This window comes from Brachycentrus maculatus, unplaced genomic scaffold, assembly GCF_059751285.1.
Source record: "Brachycentrus maculatus isolate JH-2025_06_01 unplaced genomic scaffold, ASM5975128v1 h1tg000142l, whole genome shotgun sequence".
Taxonomy (NCBI): domain Eukaryota; kingdom Metazoa; phylum Arthropoda; class Insecta; order Trichoptera; family Brachycentridae; genus Brachycentrus; species Brachycentrus maculatus.
The window spans coordinates 1,138,443-1,159,162 of record NW_028280895.1 but is presented as its reverse complement, the minus strand read 5'-3'; the positions used below and the strand labels follow the sequence as shown (position 1 = coordinate 1,159,162).

Here is a 20,720-nt window from a genome sequence, read left to right as displayed (position 1 = left end):
AGGGATCTGTTGTTTTATTTATCCTTGTGATGTTACAAATTATTAGTCAGATATTTCAACAGATGTCATAAGGCCGAGGATTGACGTATTATTTTATCCAAAGTTCCACACCATGAAAAAATCCCTCCAAGTTGAACTGAGGTTCGAAACTTGGAGCAAAGTGAAAACACAAACGCTTATGTCAGCCGCGTATGGGGCATGTCTTGTAAAAACACAAACGGTTATGCGAGCCGCGTGGATCCGGTTAACTTGAATCAGGAATGTATTGGATTAAAGGATTTTGAAAGAAAAGAAGTTTGAAAGGGTAAAAGAAGAAAATTGAAACACCCACTCGAACAATTGTTCAAAGATGAGCATACATGATTAATGAAAATTGGGTTTAATGCTTTATTTGTGTATTATTAGTTCTGTTAAGACATCATAAAAAATGCAAATAGACTAATAACTTGCCATGATGCTGACCCTGGATCTTTGGAAGATTTGTGAAGTATTTGTTATTTTGTTTTATGAAAATATTTTACTTGAAATTTCATTTAATTTCATTCAAGATTTAAGAAGAGAATAAAATAAATTTTTGTAATGTGTCTCTGATGAATTCATAGCCTACTTTTGGACATTTTAATTGGACAGGTTTCGAGTCAATTTTGGTAAATTTGTAGATTATTCCATGTATATATCTCCGCCTCCGTAGCGTAATGGTCAGCACGCTCGGCTACCGTTCTGGAGGTCCCGGGTTCGATTCCCAGGGGGGGGTCAAATAAATATAAGTGATTTTTTTCACTGTAATATTTATTTAATATTACCCTAGACTGGTACCTGAAGCGGAGGGCTGATCACCTTTCCTTCATGTGTAAAACGATCAAGATAACACTGCGTTTATATGACGCAGTGCCCTATGCACCATTGGGGTGCGGATAAGGGTTTTATTATTATTATTATATTATATATCTGTAATGCAGTGGTTCCCGACCCCCGGGCCGCCCAAGAACCTGCTAGGTGCACCATCACCTGTCTTGGTTTTTAAAATAGCTCGTGCTCTACTTCCCCACCAGAAAAGGCCCACGAACCGGTAAGTAATGGATCCGCGACCCATTTGTCCACAAACCAGGAGAATCTAGCACGTCTGCGCAAGAAGATCAACTGCTGGAGATTGTAAATGACGGCTGCCTTAAAACTACTTGCGAGACAATAATTCTACCGGCAAATTAGAAAACTTAGAAAAGTCATGGCGGAATATGCTGAGATTGCCACCACAGCATTTAAATCCCTATTACCATTTCTGACATCCTATCTGTGTGAAGAGGAGCTTTCTGCAGTCATAGTAACAGAATAAACTGAACATGAGCATGACACAAGTGTGTGCCATTGTTTTTTATTACCCCCCAGATGAAACTCAAGGTTCTTATTCATTTAGCATTCTATTGAGTTAAAGTGTTTAAATTGATTTTTTTTGGTGTAACTGCATTTTATTTTAAGACATGTTTATAAACAATTGAATTGAAATTCTTAATTTAATATAAAGAATCAATGTCTCCCCTCCCCGTCCCCTCAGTGGGTCGCGATAAAATTATCAAACATTTAAAGGTCCGCGACGATAAAAAAAAGTTGGGGACCTCTGCTGTAATATACCGAAATTGAGTTAGTACTATTTTTCACAGTTAGGTACTAATTTCAACATTTTTCTAAACATACCTCGACACGCGTTTGTCTATGAAATAAAACCAAGGATATTCTGTAATCTGTCAAATTGTCATAAATTTGAAAGCTGTTTGTTTTCGAATTTATTTAAAATGTCTTTTTTCGGCGAGATATTTATGCCACCGGAGATAGTCGAGTTGATACTGAAAAATTTAGATCCTGAAACCTTCATAATTTCAAGGAGGGTTTGCCGAAGTTGGTGCTTGCTCGTGGATCAACTATCTAAAGTAATGAAAAAAAGTTTCATGTTTTTTCTTGAAAAATAATTAAAAACTCGTTATTATTATATGTATTATTTACATTTAAATCATACAATATTAATTGTGCGTTAATTTAATGTTTATTATGTTCTTAAAATATGCAGTGATGATAAATGAGCATATCCATATTTTTAAAAGTTATCACAAAGGTCATATCAAAGGTCCTATAGTTATTCAACTAACTTACTAACATAGAACGCCACACCACTCTGTATTTGCAAACATTCTTCGCCTCTTCCACGTTCATGCATTTCCTCATACTTACCCGCTGATTATTTCGACTTTTTAACCTGACCGCTTTCAAGTATTTAGCATACCTGATCGTGCAAAGTTTTTCTCAGTCTTCCTCTGCTCCTTTTTCCAACTACATACGCTTCATTAATTATTAGTTTACAGTTATTCATAAGTTATTTTAAATTTATAAGATTGAAAAAAAAATTTTTTTTTCAAAGTTTTGTAATGACATTTCACAGCAACCGGGTTTCCTCGTTACCGACATCATCAGACTGGTCAAACAAAATTCATGCGGAATAAATTACACAGTATTTTATTATATAAAATGCAGTTCCACCAAGAAATGTCATTTCAAAACTTTAAAAAAAAAAGTTTTGTCATTCTTATAAATTTAAAATAACTTATGAATAACTGTTAACTAATAATTTATGAAGCGAATGTACAAAAAGAAGCAGAGGAAGACTGATAAAAACTTGGCACGATCAGGTACGCTAAATACTTGAAAGCGGTCAGGTTAGGGAGTCGAAATAATCAGCGGGTAAGTATGAGGAGATGCACGAACGTGGAAGAGGCGAAGAATGTTTGCAAATACAGAGTGGTGTGGCGTTCTATTCTCTCTGCCTACCCTTTATATTATATTGAAAAAATTGTTTCAGGATCCAAGTGTATGGGAGCACTTTAGCAAGTCCTTTGACTGCGGTGTAAAGGAGATTTACTACAGGGGCAGGATATCGTGGGCAACCGCATTCCGCAACTGGTTCTTGCGGAGGAGAATATCTTCCGCGACGACCAGCTGCTACAAGCTCGCTACCGTGGACTCATTTCCCATCCGACATTTATCCATAACTAGAGGTAGAAGTCCTTTCAAAAGTTTGAGACATTTGAAAATATACTGAAACTACCTATTTAACGTTTTTTAATTACATGATAATTAAAAAACGTTAAATAGGTAGGTATGTGATTTTGAAATATTGGTAAATGGGGAGATTTTGGAACAGGTAGATGATTTCATATATTTGGGTAGTATGTTTTCTAGGGATGGAAAGATTGATAAAGACATAGAAAGGAGAGTGAATGCTGGGAACAGAGTGAATGGTGCACTAAAATCAGTTTTAGCAAATAAAAATCTATCAGCGGAAGCTAAACTGGCAGTACACAATGGAGTTCTGGTTCCGACCCTTATGTATGGAAGCGAAGCATGGAGTTGGCAAAAGAAGGATGAAAGCAGACTGAATGCAGTCGAAATGCGATCCCTCAGACGAATGTGTGGCAAAACGATGTTTGATAGATGTTCGAATGATGAAATAAGGAAAGAATGTAAGGCTGAGATAAGCATTATCGATAAAATTAAGAAAGGTGTGTTGAGATGGTTTGGACATGTGGAGCGTATGAGTGAAGAAAGAACGGTTAAACAAATTTATGAGGCGAATGTAGTTGAAAAAGAAGCAGAGGACGACCGAGGAAAACTTGGCACAATCAGGTATGTCGAATACTTGAAAGCGGCCGGGTCAGGAGTCGTAATAATCGTCGGGTATGTATGAGGAGATGCATGAATGTAGAAGAGGCAAAGAATGTTTGCAAGGACAGAGTGGTGTGGCGTTCGATTCTCTCTGCCTACCCCTGCGGAGAAGCGGCGTGATGGTTAGTTAGTTAGTTAGTCAGTTATGTGATTTTTCACTCTAATATTTAATCCATATTACCCTGGACTGGTACCTGAAGCGGAGGGCTGATCACCTTTCCCTCATGTGTTAACGATCAAGATAACACTGTGTTTGTATGATGCAGTGCCCTATGCACCATTGGGGTGCGGATAAGGGTTTGAATGAATGAATATATATATACATATATATATATATATATATATATATATATATATATATATATATATATATATATATATATATATATATATATATATATATATATATATATATATATATATATATATATATATATACATAAATATATTTTTTTTAGGTACCGTAGAACGGGGCTACTTGAACTTTGATGTGTTACTTGAGCCCAGTACAAAAAAAATATTTAGATCTGTATTTGATCTACCCTGTTGTTTCCCTGACAGGTGACACTTATTGTCACAGATTTTTTTTCACACAAGTTCAAGTACATACATCAAGTTCTACGGTACATAGATACATTTTTTATATTTTATTAATCATATGTATGGCTCTTTAGGCATAGCCTGTGTTGAGCCGAAATACTTACATGTTAATACGTTGTCGTCGGGACACGGCATTTGCTGTTTTTCGCGGACTGTCGGTCAACTGCAAGACACGGCAAATGCCGTTTTTATCGACTGTCGGTTATCGGCGGGAAACGGCAATATACGGGTTTGTTATCAGCGTGAAATAAAACGCGTTGAAGGGTAATCTGCTACCTGGGTGCTAGGCGATAGTCTGTTGACGTTATTTGAGATGTCTTGTCCAGATTGGCTAGTGTGTCGCTTGTAAAGGCATCCCCAGAAATCTAGAGTTTTTATGCGATCTCAATCTCAAGTTTAGTTTGAGCCATTTCACGTATTGGACTATTTTTCATACCGCTCGCACTGTTTTGTTTACTGTTTGGTGTGTTATTATTTGAATATATTAGCATTGTATAGGGAATGATACCTCGGAGGGGAAGACTATTTTTTATAGTTTACAATGCTTCTAAAATTGTGAAATACGGAATACTTAATTAAAAATTATGATTATAATTTATTTTTGATGATCAAATGTCATTTATGATTTCTTTGAAAATTTCAATCGAAAATATTATTTGGTTTAGAAATTGTGTCAATTTTAAGAAAGCGATATATTTTTGCGCCAATCGCGAAAAACACCCGCTATAGGCTAGAGTCTATTGTTCGAAGCGCCCGACTACAATGTGTTAATACAATATAGGGGTTTTTTTTTTAATAATCAGATTTTATACATTAAGAGATATAACACAATAAAAAGGTAAAACAATAAAATAATCAGAAGCATTAAACCTGGACTCTAATTAAGTCGATGGTGTTCTCATTGGTATGAGGACACCATCGACGGACACTGTTCTTAAAAGCCATAATATAAACCATATCCGCTCCCTATGTGGAGTATGTCTTTGTCCGCCTCCGTGGTGTAACTGCCAGTTCTGGAGGTCCCGGGCTCGATTCCCAGGGGGGAGGGTTCAAAAAAATACAAGCGATTATTTCACTTTAATATTTATTCAATATTACCTGAAGCGGAGGGCTGATCACCTTTCCTTCATGTATAAACGATCAAGATAACACTGCGTTTTTATAATGCAGTGCCCTATGCACCATTGGGGTGCGGATAAGGGTTTGAAGATATGGAGTCACTTTTCTGTTGGCCGCCAGATCCCTTGCATCCTCCCAAGTCAGTACTGCATCCCGAAGTTCAGACGAGAACTGCCAACGAATTGTCAGCAGTGGTCGTCTTGGCCGGCGCGAACTTGTTACCTTGTTAAGGAGGCAAGCTTGATGGCGGCTCTCGGGAGGCATGCGGAGTACATGGCCAAGCCAACTGAATCTGAAAATCTGATGCAAGCATCGAATGTTAGGGATCTGGGCGTTAGATTTGTGAGCACCCTGACATTTCACGATCACATAGAGGCAGTCAGTGGTATTGCATTGAAAATGCTAGGATTTGTTCTGCGTACTGCCAGGGTTTTCGAAAATACCCGCGTGCTGAGAACTCTTTATAACTCCTTGGTGCGAAGTAGACTCGAGAGTGGCTCGATGATTTGGGGGCCACGCGAGCTTAAGTACTCTCTTATGGTAGAGAAAGTCCAAAAGAAGTTTTTGAGGTATCTCTACATGAGAGAGTACGGCTATTATCCTTGGCTCTACCCGACCCAGTTTCTCCAGGGTATGCCTGGCTACAATAGTTTAGAGACTAGAAGGAATGTGTATTTGATTACGCATTTTTATCGATTGTTGCGCGGTATGATCGATAATCCTGAAATTATCTGGAGCATTGGTCTGTATGTTCCCGATAGTTACCTAAGACAGCGTCGACATAGATTGTTTCACATTCCTATACACAGGACCAACCTGCCGATGGTTATGCCTGTAGGAAGAGCTACCGCTATGTTGAACAATATCACATTGGATATTGATCTGTTCCATGTGTCCGAAGGAGTTTTCGGAAACGGGATTCTTCTACACCTTTAAGTCTTCTTGCTTACTTTTGATATATACGCCTTGAATATTGTTTGTTATGTATATATTATTTTTTTTGTTGAATAAATTGAATTGAAATTGAATCGCCTTTTCTTGGCGACAGTTGTGACCAAGATGTGCTGAGTCCTACGCCTTATCTCTTCATTCCTCACAAAATCAAACCACCGCACGCCTAAATTATTTGCAGACACCTATTCTCAAAGCTCAGTGCACGGCTGCTCTGGGCCCTTGTAAGGTGCCATGTTTCACAGCCGTATAAGAATATAGGAGCAATGCAGGCATTGGATAGGCGGTATTTGATCTTAGTTGATAATAATATTTAGTAAATATATTCATTTTTAATCCTCATATTGTTTTTCATGTGGATCTTAAAAATAAAATTTTACTATTTTTAGATGGGAGAATTATTGTCACGCTGAGAGAAGCACTAATGTTTTTTGATTTCCAATCCCTACGCTGTGGAAATATGATTCGCGGACAGTGTAAGTATTTTGATATTACGTCACTTACTTTATGATTGTGACACTTTAAGACCTACAGACTGAAATAAAAGACACTTGAAATAAAACTTAATTTAACAGTGGTTCTTAACCTGGGTTTGATGGAACCCCGGGGGTTCGGCGAGTCAGTCTCCCGGGTTCGGCGGAGGTCAAAACACACACCCGACTTACTGTACGATATTTTGAAAAGTGATACGGCGTACGATATTTTAATTTATCCAATAATAATAAAACCCTTATCCGCATCCCAATGGTGCATAGGGCACTGCGTCATATAAACGCTGTGTAATCTTGATCGTTTACACATGAAGGAAAGGTGATCAGCCCTCCGCTTCAGGCACCAGTCCAGGGTAGGATTGAATAAATATTACAGTGAAAAAATCACTCATATTTATTTTTACCCCCCCTGGAAATCGAACCCGGGTCCTCCAGAACGGTAGCCGAGCGTGCTGACCATTACATTAATTTATCCATTACATTAATTTATCCAATAGATCTAGTATATTATTTGAAAGGAATATATCAATCTAGCAAAAAAATAATGAAAGAGCTCAAACAAACGCTAAAACAATCCTCGTACTCCGCACCCTACACTTTTTTAACTGGGATGGGACTCAAACGGATGGAAATAATTCGTAACAAATGTACTATTGGTCATAACGTGTTGTAATCTTTTATAATTTTACAATGGCGAAATGTGATTTACAAAATCGGGGAATCACATAGAATAGAAAAGTGATAGTTTCCTTGCAACATTTTTTTTTTATTCATTTAATATATTTACATTTTTATTTATAACATAATACATTTGAATCATTTATACATATGGAGAACTTTTATATTTCGATTCGCTGTGCCTCTCCATAAAAGAGTCTGTGCTCTTGTGCTTGGAAAGGGACTTACACTCGTAGTTTAATGTTATATAATAAAAGAAATAATAGTTTTTTTTATATATTTTTTAAAGATTTAAATGTATAGAGCTTTAATTTTTTTCTTAAGGATTTTTATATCATCTATTTTTTTAATTTCTTTAGGGAGTTTATTGAAATGTTTGATTGCCAAATATTTGAAGTTTTGCCGAAATTGCTTGGTGTTGCATTTTGGAGTAGAAAAATCGTTTGAGAATCTCGATGATAAATTTTTTGTTAAATTTAAATAGTTGTCACCCTTTGGTATTTGAAAAACTGCGGTTTTTTTATGAATGGATTCTATATTTGGGACTTGAAATTTTTTAAATAATAATTTTGTTGGAAATATGTTTTTTTTTTTCAAGATAACTTTAATTATGGTTTTGTGTACTATTTTCACTGAGTTCAGTATGTTGTTGTATGAGCCTCCCCATGCAATAATGCCATACTGTAGTAGTGAGTGTACGATAGCATAGTAAACTCTTTTTAGGTTGTCCATTGATGCTCAATATTCGAATAGTAATTGTAACAAGGTACAGCCGCGTATTTCTGAACTGGTCTCTGAAATGCAACAGCAGAAGTCATTATTTTCAAGTATTTGCAGTAAATATTTATGATTTTGTTTTTGTTTTCATATAAAAATCATGTAATAATGGTTTTGTTCTTTGTTTTTAATGGTTTTGTTCATTTTATGTACCTATGTACAAATATATACCCAAAATTGTAAAAGAAAAACACTTGTTTTTTACCACTTGAGTTTATTTTATTATGAAGACTAGTTTCGGGAGCTATGCTTCAATCTTCAGTTCTAAATATAATAATAAGAAAACCCTTATCCGTACCCCAATGGTGCATAGGGCACTGCTTCATATAAATGCAGTGTTATCTTGATCGTTTTACACATGAAGGAAAGGTGATCAGCCCTCCGCTTCAGGTACCAGTCCAGGGTAATATCGAATAAATATTACAGTGAAAAAATCACTTATATTTATTTGCCCCCCTTGGGAATCGAACCCGGGACCTCCAGAACGGTAGCCGAGCGTGCTGACCATTACACTACGGAGGCGGACTAAATATAAACAGTCTAAATATAAGCATAGCTTCCGAAACTAGTCGTTATAATAAAATAAACTCAAGTGGTAAAAATCAAGTGTTTTTATTTAACAATTTCATCATCTCTTACCACAAAGTGCATGCCGAAACAATAAATATAATATTTACCCATGTATGGAATTTGAAAAATAATATTTAACTTTTCCAAATAAGGGTTTGGTGAATGCATTTGAAACTGGTGGTGTTCGGCACCTCCAACACGGTTAAGAACCACTGTATTAGAATATATTGCCTTATTTTACGGATATCCCTCGCAAGTAACCTCACATCCCTCACAGTGGACTCTCGACTATCCGCATATATTTTTATGTTTATAAATTGCGCCATTTTATTTATATAATATGTTGGTTTCTGTTTAGATTTAAAATATAATGAAACTGATAAGATGCTTGCCGTACATGCCTGCACCAATTCTTTACACCTGAAAACCAAAGTGGAAAATTCATCCAAAATGGTTATACATAATGTGGAATTTTACAGGTTAGATATTCTATAAATGAAAATAATTAACACTTCTTCTTCTCCGTCTTAATCCTCATTGCTGAGGGTTGTGACCCTTGCAGAAGCAATGACTCTTCTCCAGTTATCCCTTGACTGCGCTGCACGTAGCGCTCCAACCACTGAGGTGCCTGCTGCTGCCTTAAATTAACACATTGACTGCCAAATTAGAAAACAAAACGACCCTCGGGGCCACAACTGTAATTTTATTCATACTTATTAGTTTTCAGAGTAAAATGTGGGCCAACGTGGGTAATTCGTACAGGGGGCCACACAGAATGTGCATACATTTTTTTTTATATGAAAAAGAGAAATATGTGTGTGTTTTTTATTATTTACACAAATATTTCAATTTCATACTATTTCTGTGAGCCTAAGCAGCTCATCATGTGAAATAAGTATCAAATTGTGGTAGAGTGGGTTCGAACCGAGAAACTATGACTTAAGAGTCCGCGACACTAACCACGGGACCACAACCCGAGGACCCGGGACCCACACGCATTTACGTTACGTGGCAAATGTGAAGCGTATCCAATTGGATTGGAGTTATTACTCACTCAACTGCTTGATCAAACACAACATAAGTTATAAATATAACTCCCATGGCGTTCAACGTGTTAAAAAAAAACATATCCTAATATCCGCATGTTTAAAAATATGTTTTTTTATTTAAACATTCTACATATGCTCATCTTCTACAAATGCTGTGTGTGCAAAATTTTTCACTCTAATATTTATTCCATATTACGAGGGCTGAACACCTTTCCTTCTTGTGCTAAACGATCAAGATAACACTGCGTTTGTATGAGGCAGTGCCCTATGCACCATTGGGGTGCGGATAAGGGTTTGAATGAATGAATGACATATGCAATGGTCTTAGATACCGGTATGCGGTAAGGTTTTCGATACGATTGCATATATCGCTCACTCCTTTCGAGAACGTCATAAATCAAAAAACGACAATTTTTAGGTGTGCATGTTTTCGGAATGCCCAGAAAATGTGCTATATTCCAGCGAAAGTGGCATATTTTTAACTTAATATTTACCCGCGACAGGGCAGAAAGTGTTGTTTTTGCATTTTGAAGAAAAAATATTGTATAATTATTTTTTTAAATATACTAAATATTTTTCAAATGGAGAAAAAACCTTCAGGTTTTACCTAATAAGTTCTGATGCACAGTAAAAAGTTCAGTAAGTGGCTTGATATTTTTTTTTAATACATTGTATTATATTTTTTAACTTTAAAAACGTTCTCCTGAAAAATCATGTATTTTGATTTATGACGTTCTTGAAAGGAGTGAGCGATATAACAGGTTTCAAGAATTAATGCAATATGGATGTTTAATAATGGGGAGTGTGGTGAACGGTACAGGAGTGTATAAAGTGAACACTTAAGCTAGCCAAATGCTGGTCGTAAGCCCTGGGATGTCAAGACTTCCACCTTCTTTCATAAAAATGGAAAAAAATGATACGTATTTTATATCAAGACACCTATAAAATTTAAATCTCATTCATAGGCTCAATAATCCATTATCCAATATAATCATCTCTTCTTCCGCTTGTTGTGTGGGCCTTGTGGCCTGTTTTTATGTTCCTGTCAATCCATCTCGTTAGTGGTCTACCTTGAAGTTGGCCATGCAGTGTTTGCATTGTGGGGGAATCTGAATGGTTGCATTCTCCTCACATGCGCTTACCATGGTCTTCTTTGTTGTCTTCCCCACCTAACGACATCTTGGATCTTGCATATTTCTCTTATCCTGGTGTTCCTTATTCTATTTCATATCGTATGCATTTTTGTGTTGAATTATTCATGCATTTTTCTCAAATAACACCTAAACTGTAGAACTTTTTTCACTTTAAGCTATTTTAATTTATCACTTATCATAGTATTTCTATTTATGCAAAAAATTACGGACTTGAGATGCAAATATCCGGGGGAATCTATTTAAAGTTATGGAGCAGCTTTGGCCGGCAGCTGTACAGCGCCAAGCCAAAACACTAACTCTCAACTAATAATAGTTAAGATTATCGTGATCACCTTGTCTTCATGTAACTAACGACCAAGATAACACTGCGTTAATATGATGCGGTGCCCTATCCACCATTGGGTGCAGATAAGGGTTAGAAGAAGAGTATTAATATTGTTATTTTGTTTTAGTTTGAGGGGCGCCTGTTGTCACTATATAACGCAAGATCGCAGGGTATTCAAGTGTGTCATGGCCAACAACGCGTTCACTCCGCCCCAGTTCTTGGCGAGGTGGTTCGGGTCGGACCGCGTGTCGTATTTCCACGTTTACAATGACAACGTTTACATCATCACCCAGTCCGGCAAACTGCTCAAGTACGTGAACCACAGGCTGCTCCAGATCGGGACCTTCCAGTGGCCCGCGGGAAGTTGCAACCGGGAGGTTTTTCATTTCTTCAGAGGATGTAACCTCATGTACAGCAGTGAGTATCGCTTGCAATTCATTATATATTATAATATAATTTAAATTTAAAGAAATCTTAAATGCATACTTGGCAAGACTCTACTCTTGTAATATGGAACACCAAGAGGAATATGCGAGATGGAAAATGTCGTTAGGCGGGGAACACAACAAAAAAGACAACGGTATTCCTAGGTCCTCTAGTGTGCTAGCCGAATGCGGTAATCACTTACCTATGGAATACTCAACCCAAATTTATTATATAAGGGTCATTTATCATGTCACACGTTGTTTGCGGGAAGCGCTACGCTCAAAAGCGTCTTTTACAAACTGTCGGTAGAGAGCGAGAGATGCTCATAAGTGTTCTGTTTGCATACTTTTGGTAGAGCGCAAGTAGCCCAAAAACATTGTACAGATGGGAATTGGGTTCGCGGTTACTTGTGATTTGATGATATATATATTTTTTTATTCTTCAAATTTTTTTTTGTGAATACAAAAATTTTTTAGTGAATACTAAATACCAAATATATAAAACTATACCTCAAAATTAATTTCTTTCTTTCCCTTCTAAAAAATCACAAAAATGTGCTGTTTTCTGTTTCTGTAATGTAAATGTAACAAAGTATAATATTTACAACATTTTGAGTGTGTCCAAATACTTGTTCACAAAATCTGGATTATCTCCAATTACAGGAGTTATTTTCATATTATTTTTTGACATCTCATCAAAGATGAAGAAGAATATGGAAGTCTGGGCATTTACGGGGCTTACGACCGTCATAGGCTGGTTTAAGTGATCACTTTACACACGTGTAACATTCACCAATTCTACCCATTATTGACAACCACACTACTCAAATTCTTGGAAGTTCTATATATATGAACCAATTTAGAAACCTTGTTCTTGAATCACTAGAACTTCACTAGAGACATCTATTGGTGAGATGTAAAGAAGCTTTTTATTAAGATATTTTATTTTTCACCAATAGATGTCTCTAGTGAAGTTCTAGTGATTCATGAACAAGGTTTCTAAATTGGTTCATATATATAGAACTTCCAAGAATTTGAGTAGTGTGGTTGTCAATAATGGGTAGAATTGGTGAATGTTACACGTGTGTAAAGTGATCACTTAAACCAGCCTATGACGGTCGTAAGCCCCGTAAATGCCCAGACTTCCATATTCTTCTTCATCTTTGATGAGATGTCAAAAAATAATAAAAAAAAAAAGTATAATATCATTTTAAAAATTACACTTTGAAGTTGTTAGTCCGAAGAGGAAAGGTTGCGAATACATGGAATTATCACGAATCTAGGTATAAGTTAAAACATTACCATTTTTTTATGTTTATGTATTAATTTTAAATCAAACACAGATTTTTTGAGTCTACTAAGTTGTATTTTATCAACAAAAACACATATAAAATTATATTGTGACAATTGTTTCGCCTTGTTAGGGCAATATCAAACGAATGTCAAACTAATGACATTCGTATGTGTTTTTGTTAATAAAATACAACTTAGTAGACTCAAAAAATCTGTGTTTGATTTAAAATTAATACATAAATTAAAATGGAGTTCTACAAATTAAACGCCAAATCAATAAATAATTACCATTTTTAGTTGATTTCACCGCCTTTTTTAATTTCAGACTCTACGCAGCTATACATTTGTTTGGAAAATGGGGATTCCAAATACTTGACGGTCAATATGGATATAACGTGTATTTTAATACACGCTAATATTTTGATAATCGGAACTTATTGGGGCGAGGTACGATGACCTTTAAATTATAAAAATGGACCTTGCTCAGTTGTGGTATTTTTGCTATATATATTTACTTTTCCAGGTAAATTTTTACCACCTCATAGACTTCACGGACCCTCAAGTGACGGATTTGGGGATTCCTTCGTATCAGCACATCCTGCGCAACGGGGACTCCGAACCCATCAGCGGGCTGGACGCGTACGAAGAGGAGCACTGCTACACCATCTTCATACGCACGAGAAGGGACATTTTCCTTCTCACGTTCGACAATTAAACTGAGTGACAAGCCACTGAAACTGCGATGGAGAGACGGCAGCAATAGTTCGGCTGTCCAAATTTAAAACACAGTAAGGGATATTATTTTTGTAGTAGGTTTTTTTTGCATTTTTGGACTAAGTAGAGTCTACTTAGTCCATAAATGCAAAAAAAAACCTACTACAAAAAAATGTCCCTTACTGTGTTTTTTAAATTTGGACAGCCGAGTTGGCCAAGTCATTTTTAAAATTTTATTATTAATTATCGTTTTTATTGTAACAATGATGGTACTGGATCGACGGTCTGACATATTTTAACATCATTTTAACTTTAGAAGGTTAAAAGACATTTTAACTTTGATTGTATTAGATATCGTATACCGGGTGTACTGGCAAAAAACGTTAACTTAAAAATATGCAATTTTGACTTAATGATGCATATTATGAAGTTTTCAACGTTTTATAAACTAGCAAAATAACACTAAGTAGTTTAAAATGTCATATTTAAGTACATTCAAATTTGAATTTTCATTTCATTCAAACCCTTATCTGCACCCCTATGGTGCATAGGGCATTGCATCATATAAACGCAATGTTATCTTGATCATTAACACACGAAGGAAGGTGATCAGCCCTCCGCTTCCGTTACCAGTCCAAGGTAATATTGAATAAATATAAGAGTGAAAAAATCACTCTTATATTTATTCAAAATTTGACCCCCCCTGGGAATCGAACCCGGGACCTCCAGTACGGTAGCCGAGCGTGCTGACCATTACACTTACGGAGGCGGACTTTAAATTTAGTAGCAGGTATTAGCGGGTACAGTGAATTAACGTTTGCCAGTATACCCACGATATGATAGATTGATAAATACAGGTCTTTCGAGTGTGCCTTTGACCCTCAGAAATAAAAAAATCTGATGGAGCTAGATCGGGACTGCAGGGCGGCTGCGCTAGCGGCGACACGCTCACATACGCATACCATTGTCTCCTTCGTTGTCTTCCCCACCTGACGACATTTTCCATCTCGCATATTTCCCTTGTCCTGGCGTTTCTTATTCCGTCTCGTGGACTCTTGCCAGATATGCTTCTTAGAGTCTTTATTTCTGACACTCTTAGGCGCGTTTTTTGTGCCTACGGTGTCCGCTCTACTTTCGATTCCATACGTCATGATGAGACGTAGTCATGTAAATTTTCCGCTCCAACACGCCGCGACCAATAGGCGTGCGGTAAAAAATATATTTTGTTACTTTTGGACACCGAGTATGAGTACAAATGGTTCTACAATTTAAAATATGATAAATCTCGATGGAGCTGAATCTTTTGTGCCTTAAAAATGTGCTTTATATAGTCATATTGATAGTAAAAGCAAAGTACAGTAAGTCCTCGACTTATGTGAATTCGTAATTACACCATGTGAATTCGTAATTACACCATTTTAAATTGCACCTTTTTCCTCCACCTTTTCTGTCCACAGGAAGTGATTAATGACTAAATCATAATTTAGATTTCTCCCTTGTCAGTTATGTGTGTGTTGCGATCGAGATTCTTTCCACGTTTGCATTTTCTACGCATGTAGATCTATTCTGTTTTCACATATCGCTCACTCCTTTCAACAACGTCATAAATCATAAATTATCGATTTTAAGTTGTGCATGTTTTCGGAATGGCTAGAAAGTGTACTATATCCCAGCAAAAGCGGCATATTTTTAACTTAATATTTACCCGCTACAAGAAGAAGAAAGGTAGTGTTGAATTATTTTTTTAAATAAACTAAATATTTTTCAAATGGAGAAAAAACCTTCAGGTTTTACTTAAAAAGATCTGCTGCATAGTAAAAAGTTCAATAAGGGCTTGATATTTATTTTTAATACATTTTATTATATTCTTAAACTTTAAAAATGATCTCCTGAAAAATCAAGTTTTTTGATATATGACGTTGTTGAAAGGAGTGAGTGATATGAACTATATCCATGAAATTGGTGCAAATTATACATACCATATATGTATCACAATTTTTTTTTTTTGACTTATATGAAAACCTTCGGAACGCAATTATCACATTAGTAGAGGACTTACTGTAGTATTTAATAGAAAGGGTGAAATGAGAAAATAAATGATTTTTCTTCCTTTTAATTAGACTTAAGCCGCTTGTGCACTAAACGGAATTTTACCGTCTGGCAGTCCGGTTTTGAAAAAAGCGACTACGATAGTTAGCGTGATCGCATTTACGCGCAACGTGTTCACGCACCGATCAAGAGCACCGATCCGAAGAAAGATGGGACAAAAGCACAAGCCAATCATCCGTTTTATATGCTAACTGACGTGTCGGACAGTAAAATTCCGCGTAGTGCACAAACGCCCATATAAAATCATGACTAGTGTAATTATGATTAAATTTTAACATTACCTATTGACATTCCCTTTTCAAATGAATTGTACTCAATTGTGATGGTGAAATTGCAATTACAAAATACTTTACTACGTTTGTGTAAATGATATATTTTTATTAGATTATCAACATCGCTGTTCATTGTACTTGTTAAAAATCAAAAGGGTCTTTTTAGGTATTTTTTTTATTGTTTTAATAATTAATTATTTTTAAAAATTACTATAATTAAATGAAATGTTAACACTTTTGCCTCGGGTACAAATTGTATTAAAATTACTACTGTGATGGGGCAATGGCCATAAATTTGAAACCAGTAAGAATTTTAAAGGTATTTCTGTATAACCCAAAATATTTAAAGATGTATAGTGTAATGGTTAGCGCATTTGGCTACTATGCTGTAAGTCCCGGGTTCGATTCCCAAGGGGTCAAAATAAATACAAGTGATTCTCATTCTCATATTAATTAAATATACACAAGACCCGGGACACAAGAATTGCAAGACTGATCATCTTGCTTTTGTGCAATTAACGGTCAAGATAACAATGCGTCGATACGATGCGGTGCCCTATGCACCATTGGGTGCGAATAAGAGATTAAAGAAGTTATTGTATTAGACTGCGTAATATGAGGAACTAAATAAAGGTAGGAAGGAACTATTGATTGATTCGGCAGTCACTTTGTGGTAAAATCTATCCATTTTTAATTTATGTTTTACCTGGTAAATACCACTTTTGATGAAAGTGGTATTTACTAAGTTAAACATTAGTTTAAAAAGGATTTAAAAAAAGTTCTTTCATATATATAAGAAACAGATGCAGTACAATTTACACTTTTTGATCCACTGATGAATAAGTTTATATCGCGTTCCAAACTTAAAACCTCATTAACCAGTGGATGTGGTCTGGTTCCTTTCTGCATAATACCAGGCATTCATAAGGTCAACCCCGTGATGCTTTATGAATGTAAACCAATGGCAAAATGTTTAAAATATTGTCATTTATAAAGCAGAAAATTATTTTATAAATGGCAATTTTATTTTATATCAGTAACATCATTAAAACCATAAAGTTGCTTTTAATGTTCAATACATTTAAAAAGTTAACTTTGTATTTTGAAAAGACCCTTTTGATGGATTCAAATATACCGAACTCCCTTACGCTTTAAGTAACTACTCAGTACATACCATAGGGCACATACTCAGTGCATAGCAGAGAGGTATGCGGAAGGGGGCTAGGTGAATAATTTTAAAAATTATTTTTTAATTAAAATTAAGATTTGATAAGCAATAAACAATTTTATGTTTTGATATCCTGAATAGATTTTTATACTAGAAATACTATCCACTATATTTTATTATTTACAACATTTTGAGTGTGTCCCTTGTTCACAAAATCTGGATTGTCTCCAATTACAGGAGTTATTTTCATATTATTTTTTGACATCTCATCAAAGATGAAGAAGAATATGGAAGTCTGGGCATTTACGGGGCTGACGACCGTCATAGGCTGGTTTAAGTGATCACTTTACACACGTGTAACATTCACCAATTCTACCCATTATTGACAACCACACTACTCAAATTCTTGGAAGTTCTATATATATGAACCAATTTAGAAACCTTGTTCTTGAATCACTAGAACTTCACTAAAGACATCTATTGGTGAGATGTAAAGAAGCTCTTTATTAAGCAGAAACTCTTATATTAGTATGTGAGGTCCATATCCTGGATTTCAATCACACACATGTCAGTAATGGGTAGAATTGGTGAATGTTACACATGTGTAAAGTGATCACTTAAACCAGCCTATGACGGTCGTCAGCCCCGTAAATGCCCAGACTTCCATATTCTTCTTCATCTTTGATGAGATGTCAAAAATAATATATTTTATTATTATTTAAGTATACTTTTCCTTTGCACGGTAACGCGTGGAACGTATCTATCGTGTGAATAAGGAGTTCAGTGTATTCATACATATTTAAGCAAAAATATTTCTATCTTACATTGGTGTTTTTGTGCTTTATATTAAGATATATAGGTGGTTTTTTTAGATGTTTGGATTTTAAACTGATAACATTGTTTTTCCACACTGCCAATTCGACAGTTGATTTATAATAGATTTATATTATCCACTGACACTTTGTGATGGAATTGCATTTTTAATTTATTATTAGATTAAAACCAATATTTTTGTCCGCCTCCGTAGTGTAATGGTCAGCACGCTCTGCTACCGTTTTGTAGGTCCCAGGTTCGATTCCCAAGGGGGGTAATATAAATATTAGTGATTTTTTCACTGTAATATTTATTCAATATTACCATGGACTGGTACCTGAAGCGGAGGGCTGATCACCTTTCCTTCATGTGTAAAAAAAAACGATCAAGATAACACTGCGTTTATATGACACAGTGCCCTATGCACCATTCGGGTGCGGATTAGGGTTTTATATATAAAACCAATATTTTTAGCTTTTCCACTTTTTTTATTTGGTGATGTCTGATGATGTCGTTACCGACATCATCAGACATCACCAGTCTGATGATGTCGGTAACAACGAAACCCGGTCGCTGGTCAAATAAAAAAAGTGGAAAAGCTAAAAATATTGGTTTTAATCTAATAATAGTTGATTTATAGTCATGTTATGCTATTTCGCCATTAATGAATGATGATCATGCGCATCGTTCGATAAGTGGACCAAAACAATATTCAGCTTGATCCTCTTTTTCAACGCACAATTTTGTTCACCGATGAGGCACATTTTTGGTTAAATGGATATGTCAATATAAGCAGAATTGCCGAATTTGAAGTGGAGAAACCCCGGAAACCTTTGTGGAGACGTCCTTACATCCATTAAAAGTCACTGTTTGGTGTTTTGTATGGCCGGGTGGAATCATTGGCCCGTGTTTTTTTAAAGACGATGCTGGCCAGAATGTTACGGTCAATAGAGAGCGCTTCAGAACCATGATTACTGACTTCTTTGTACCTCAGTTGAATGGCATTGACATCACAGAGCTAGTTTCAGTAAAATGGCGCAACATGCCACATGGCGGGTGCTATGCTGCCGCATATCACCCGCCTTAAAATGCCTTATTGCGGGAAATTTGAATTTTACCTCTAAAAAAAAAAACAACCTATGCATATATAAATATATAAAGTAGACCAGAGTGAAGTTTTTAGTAGCCCTCTCTTCACTTTGGACTATTTTTGACGTTAATATTATATTTTTATAACTAATGAGAAATTTTAATGTTTAAATTATATGAAGAGTGAGGCACAGATCAAGTGTAACTTGTTTAATGTAAGTTTACGATATATTTAAACTGCAAATCACCTTTGATAAAATGCTCAAATTACTGTATTATTTATTGATTCGGCATTAACTTTGTGGAATGACATGATTATTTTATTAAAATTAAACACTTGAATATACCACTTTAATGAGTTTAATTTTTATTTGTCCGCCTCCGTAGTGTAATGGTCAGCACGCTCAGCTACCGTTCTGGAGGTCCCGGGTTCGATTCCCAGGGGGGTCAAATAAATATTTGTGATTTTTTCACTGTAATATTTATTCAATTTTACCCTGGACTGGTACCTGAAGCGGAGGGCTGATCACCTTTCCTTCATGTGTAAACGATCAAGATAACACTGCGTTTATATGACGCAGTGCCCTATGCACCATTGGGGTGCGGATAAGGGTTTAATTATTATTTTTTATTTATCTTCATTAAAACTCATCAGTCAAAGTATTAGGTGTAGCGTCGAATGATACGCGCGTTGCTCAACGTCAGTCTTGGTAATAATATGCTTCCAATTTGCAACTTAATGTACAGTGAAAAAATCACTTATATTTATTTTTACCCCCCTTGGGAATCGAACCCGGGACCTCCAGAACGGTAGCCGAGCGTGCTGACCATTACACTACGAAGGCGGACAAGGGTTAAGGGTTAAGGGTTAGTCAGTGGAAAAGACTTTAATATCATGGGACAAATATACAAAATTTGAACATATGCTAACATCTGAGAATTTGTAAAAATGTGTGTACTTACAAATAAGAATGTTACAGCTTCTTCGGCAGGTTACACTTGATCTCACCTTCAACATGTTTTATGAAATGTCCCCATTTATATATATTTTTTAATAAAAGTTTATATACTCAAAGTGTCTTTTTTTTGGATCTAGAATAAAGCTCATATAACAGGTAAGGAAAGAAATTACAGTAAATTTGAACCACTGTAATTGGAATTTTGGCCATAACTCGAAGAGCATATATAAAATGTCGGATTTTTTAAACTGATTTTAACCGTGCGCATATTTCCAATTATGCATTTCATTTACACCATACAGATGGCTACCTACAAAAGAAACAACACAAATTTCCTTAAAAACAACAGCACAAGCTTATAAAAAGCATATTTTTAGTTCAAACTAACAGCCTCACTAGGGAAGTTCCCTTTTTATTTAAAATATTCATTAAAAACAGTCTTTACTGTGTGAT

General features: G+C 35.7%; 1 protein-coding gene across 1 annotated transcript; it reads left to right on the top strand.

Moving 5' to 3' along the window:
* The first annotated feature begins 1,762 nt into the window (after positions 1–1,762).
* On the top strand, positions 1,763–15,252 carry LOC148308987 (uncharacterized). Its single transcript, XM_088260785.1, has 7 exons — positions 1,763–1,925; positions 2,849–3,044; positions 6,771–6,857; positions 9,256–9,376; positions 11,553–11,842; positions 13,469–13,590; positions 13,667–15,252. The coding sequence occupies exons 1-7, from the start codon at positions 1,791–1,793 to the stop codon at positions 13,856–13,858; spliced, it is 1,143 nt and encodes a 380-aa protein (XP_088116911.1). The 5' UTR covers positions 1,763–1,790; the 3' UTR covers positions 13,859–15,252.
* Positions 15,253–20,720: the final 5,468 nt, after the last annotated feature.

Coding starts and splice junctions, on each gene's coding strand:
- LOC148308987 (XM_088260785.1), top strand. CDS start 1,791: ATGTCTTTTTTCGGCGAGATATTTATGCCACCGGAGATAGTCGAGTTG. Junction 3,045..6,770: donor ACATTTATCCATAACTAGAG/GTAGAAGTCCTT, acceptor TACTATTTTTAG/ATGGGAGAATTATTGTCACG. Junction 11,843..13,468: donor ATGTAACCTCATGTACAGCA/GTGAGTATCGCT, acceptor TTTTAATTTCAG/ACTCTACGCAGCTATACATT.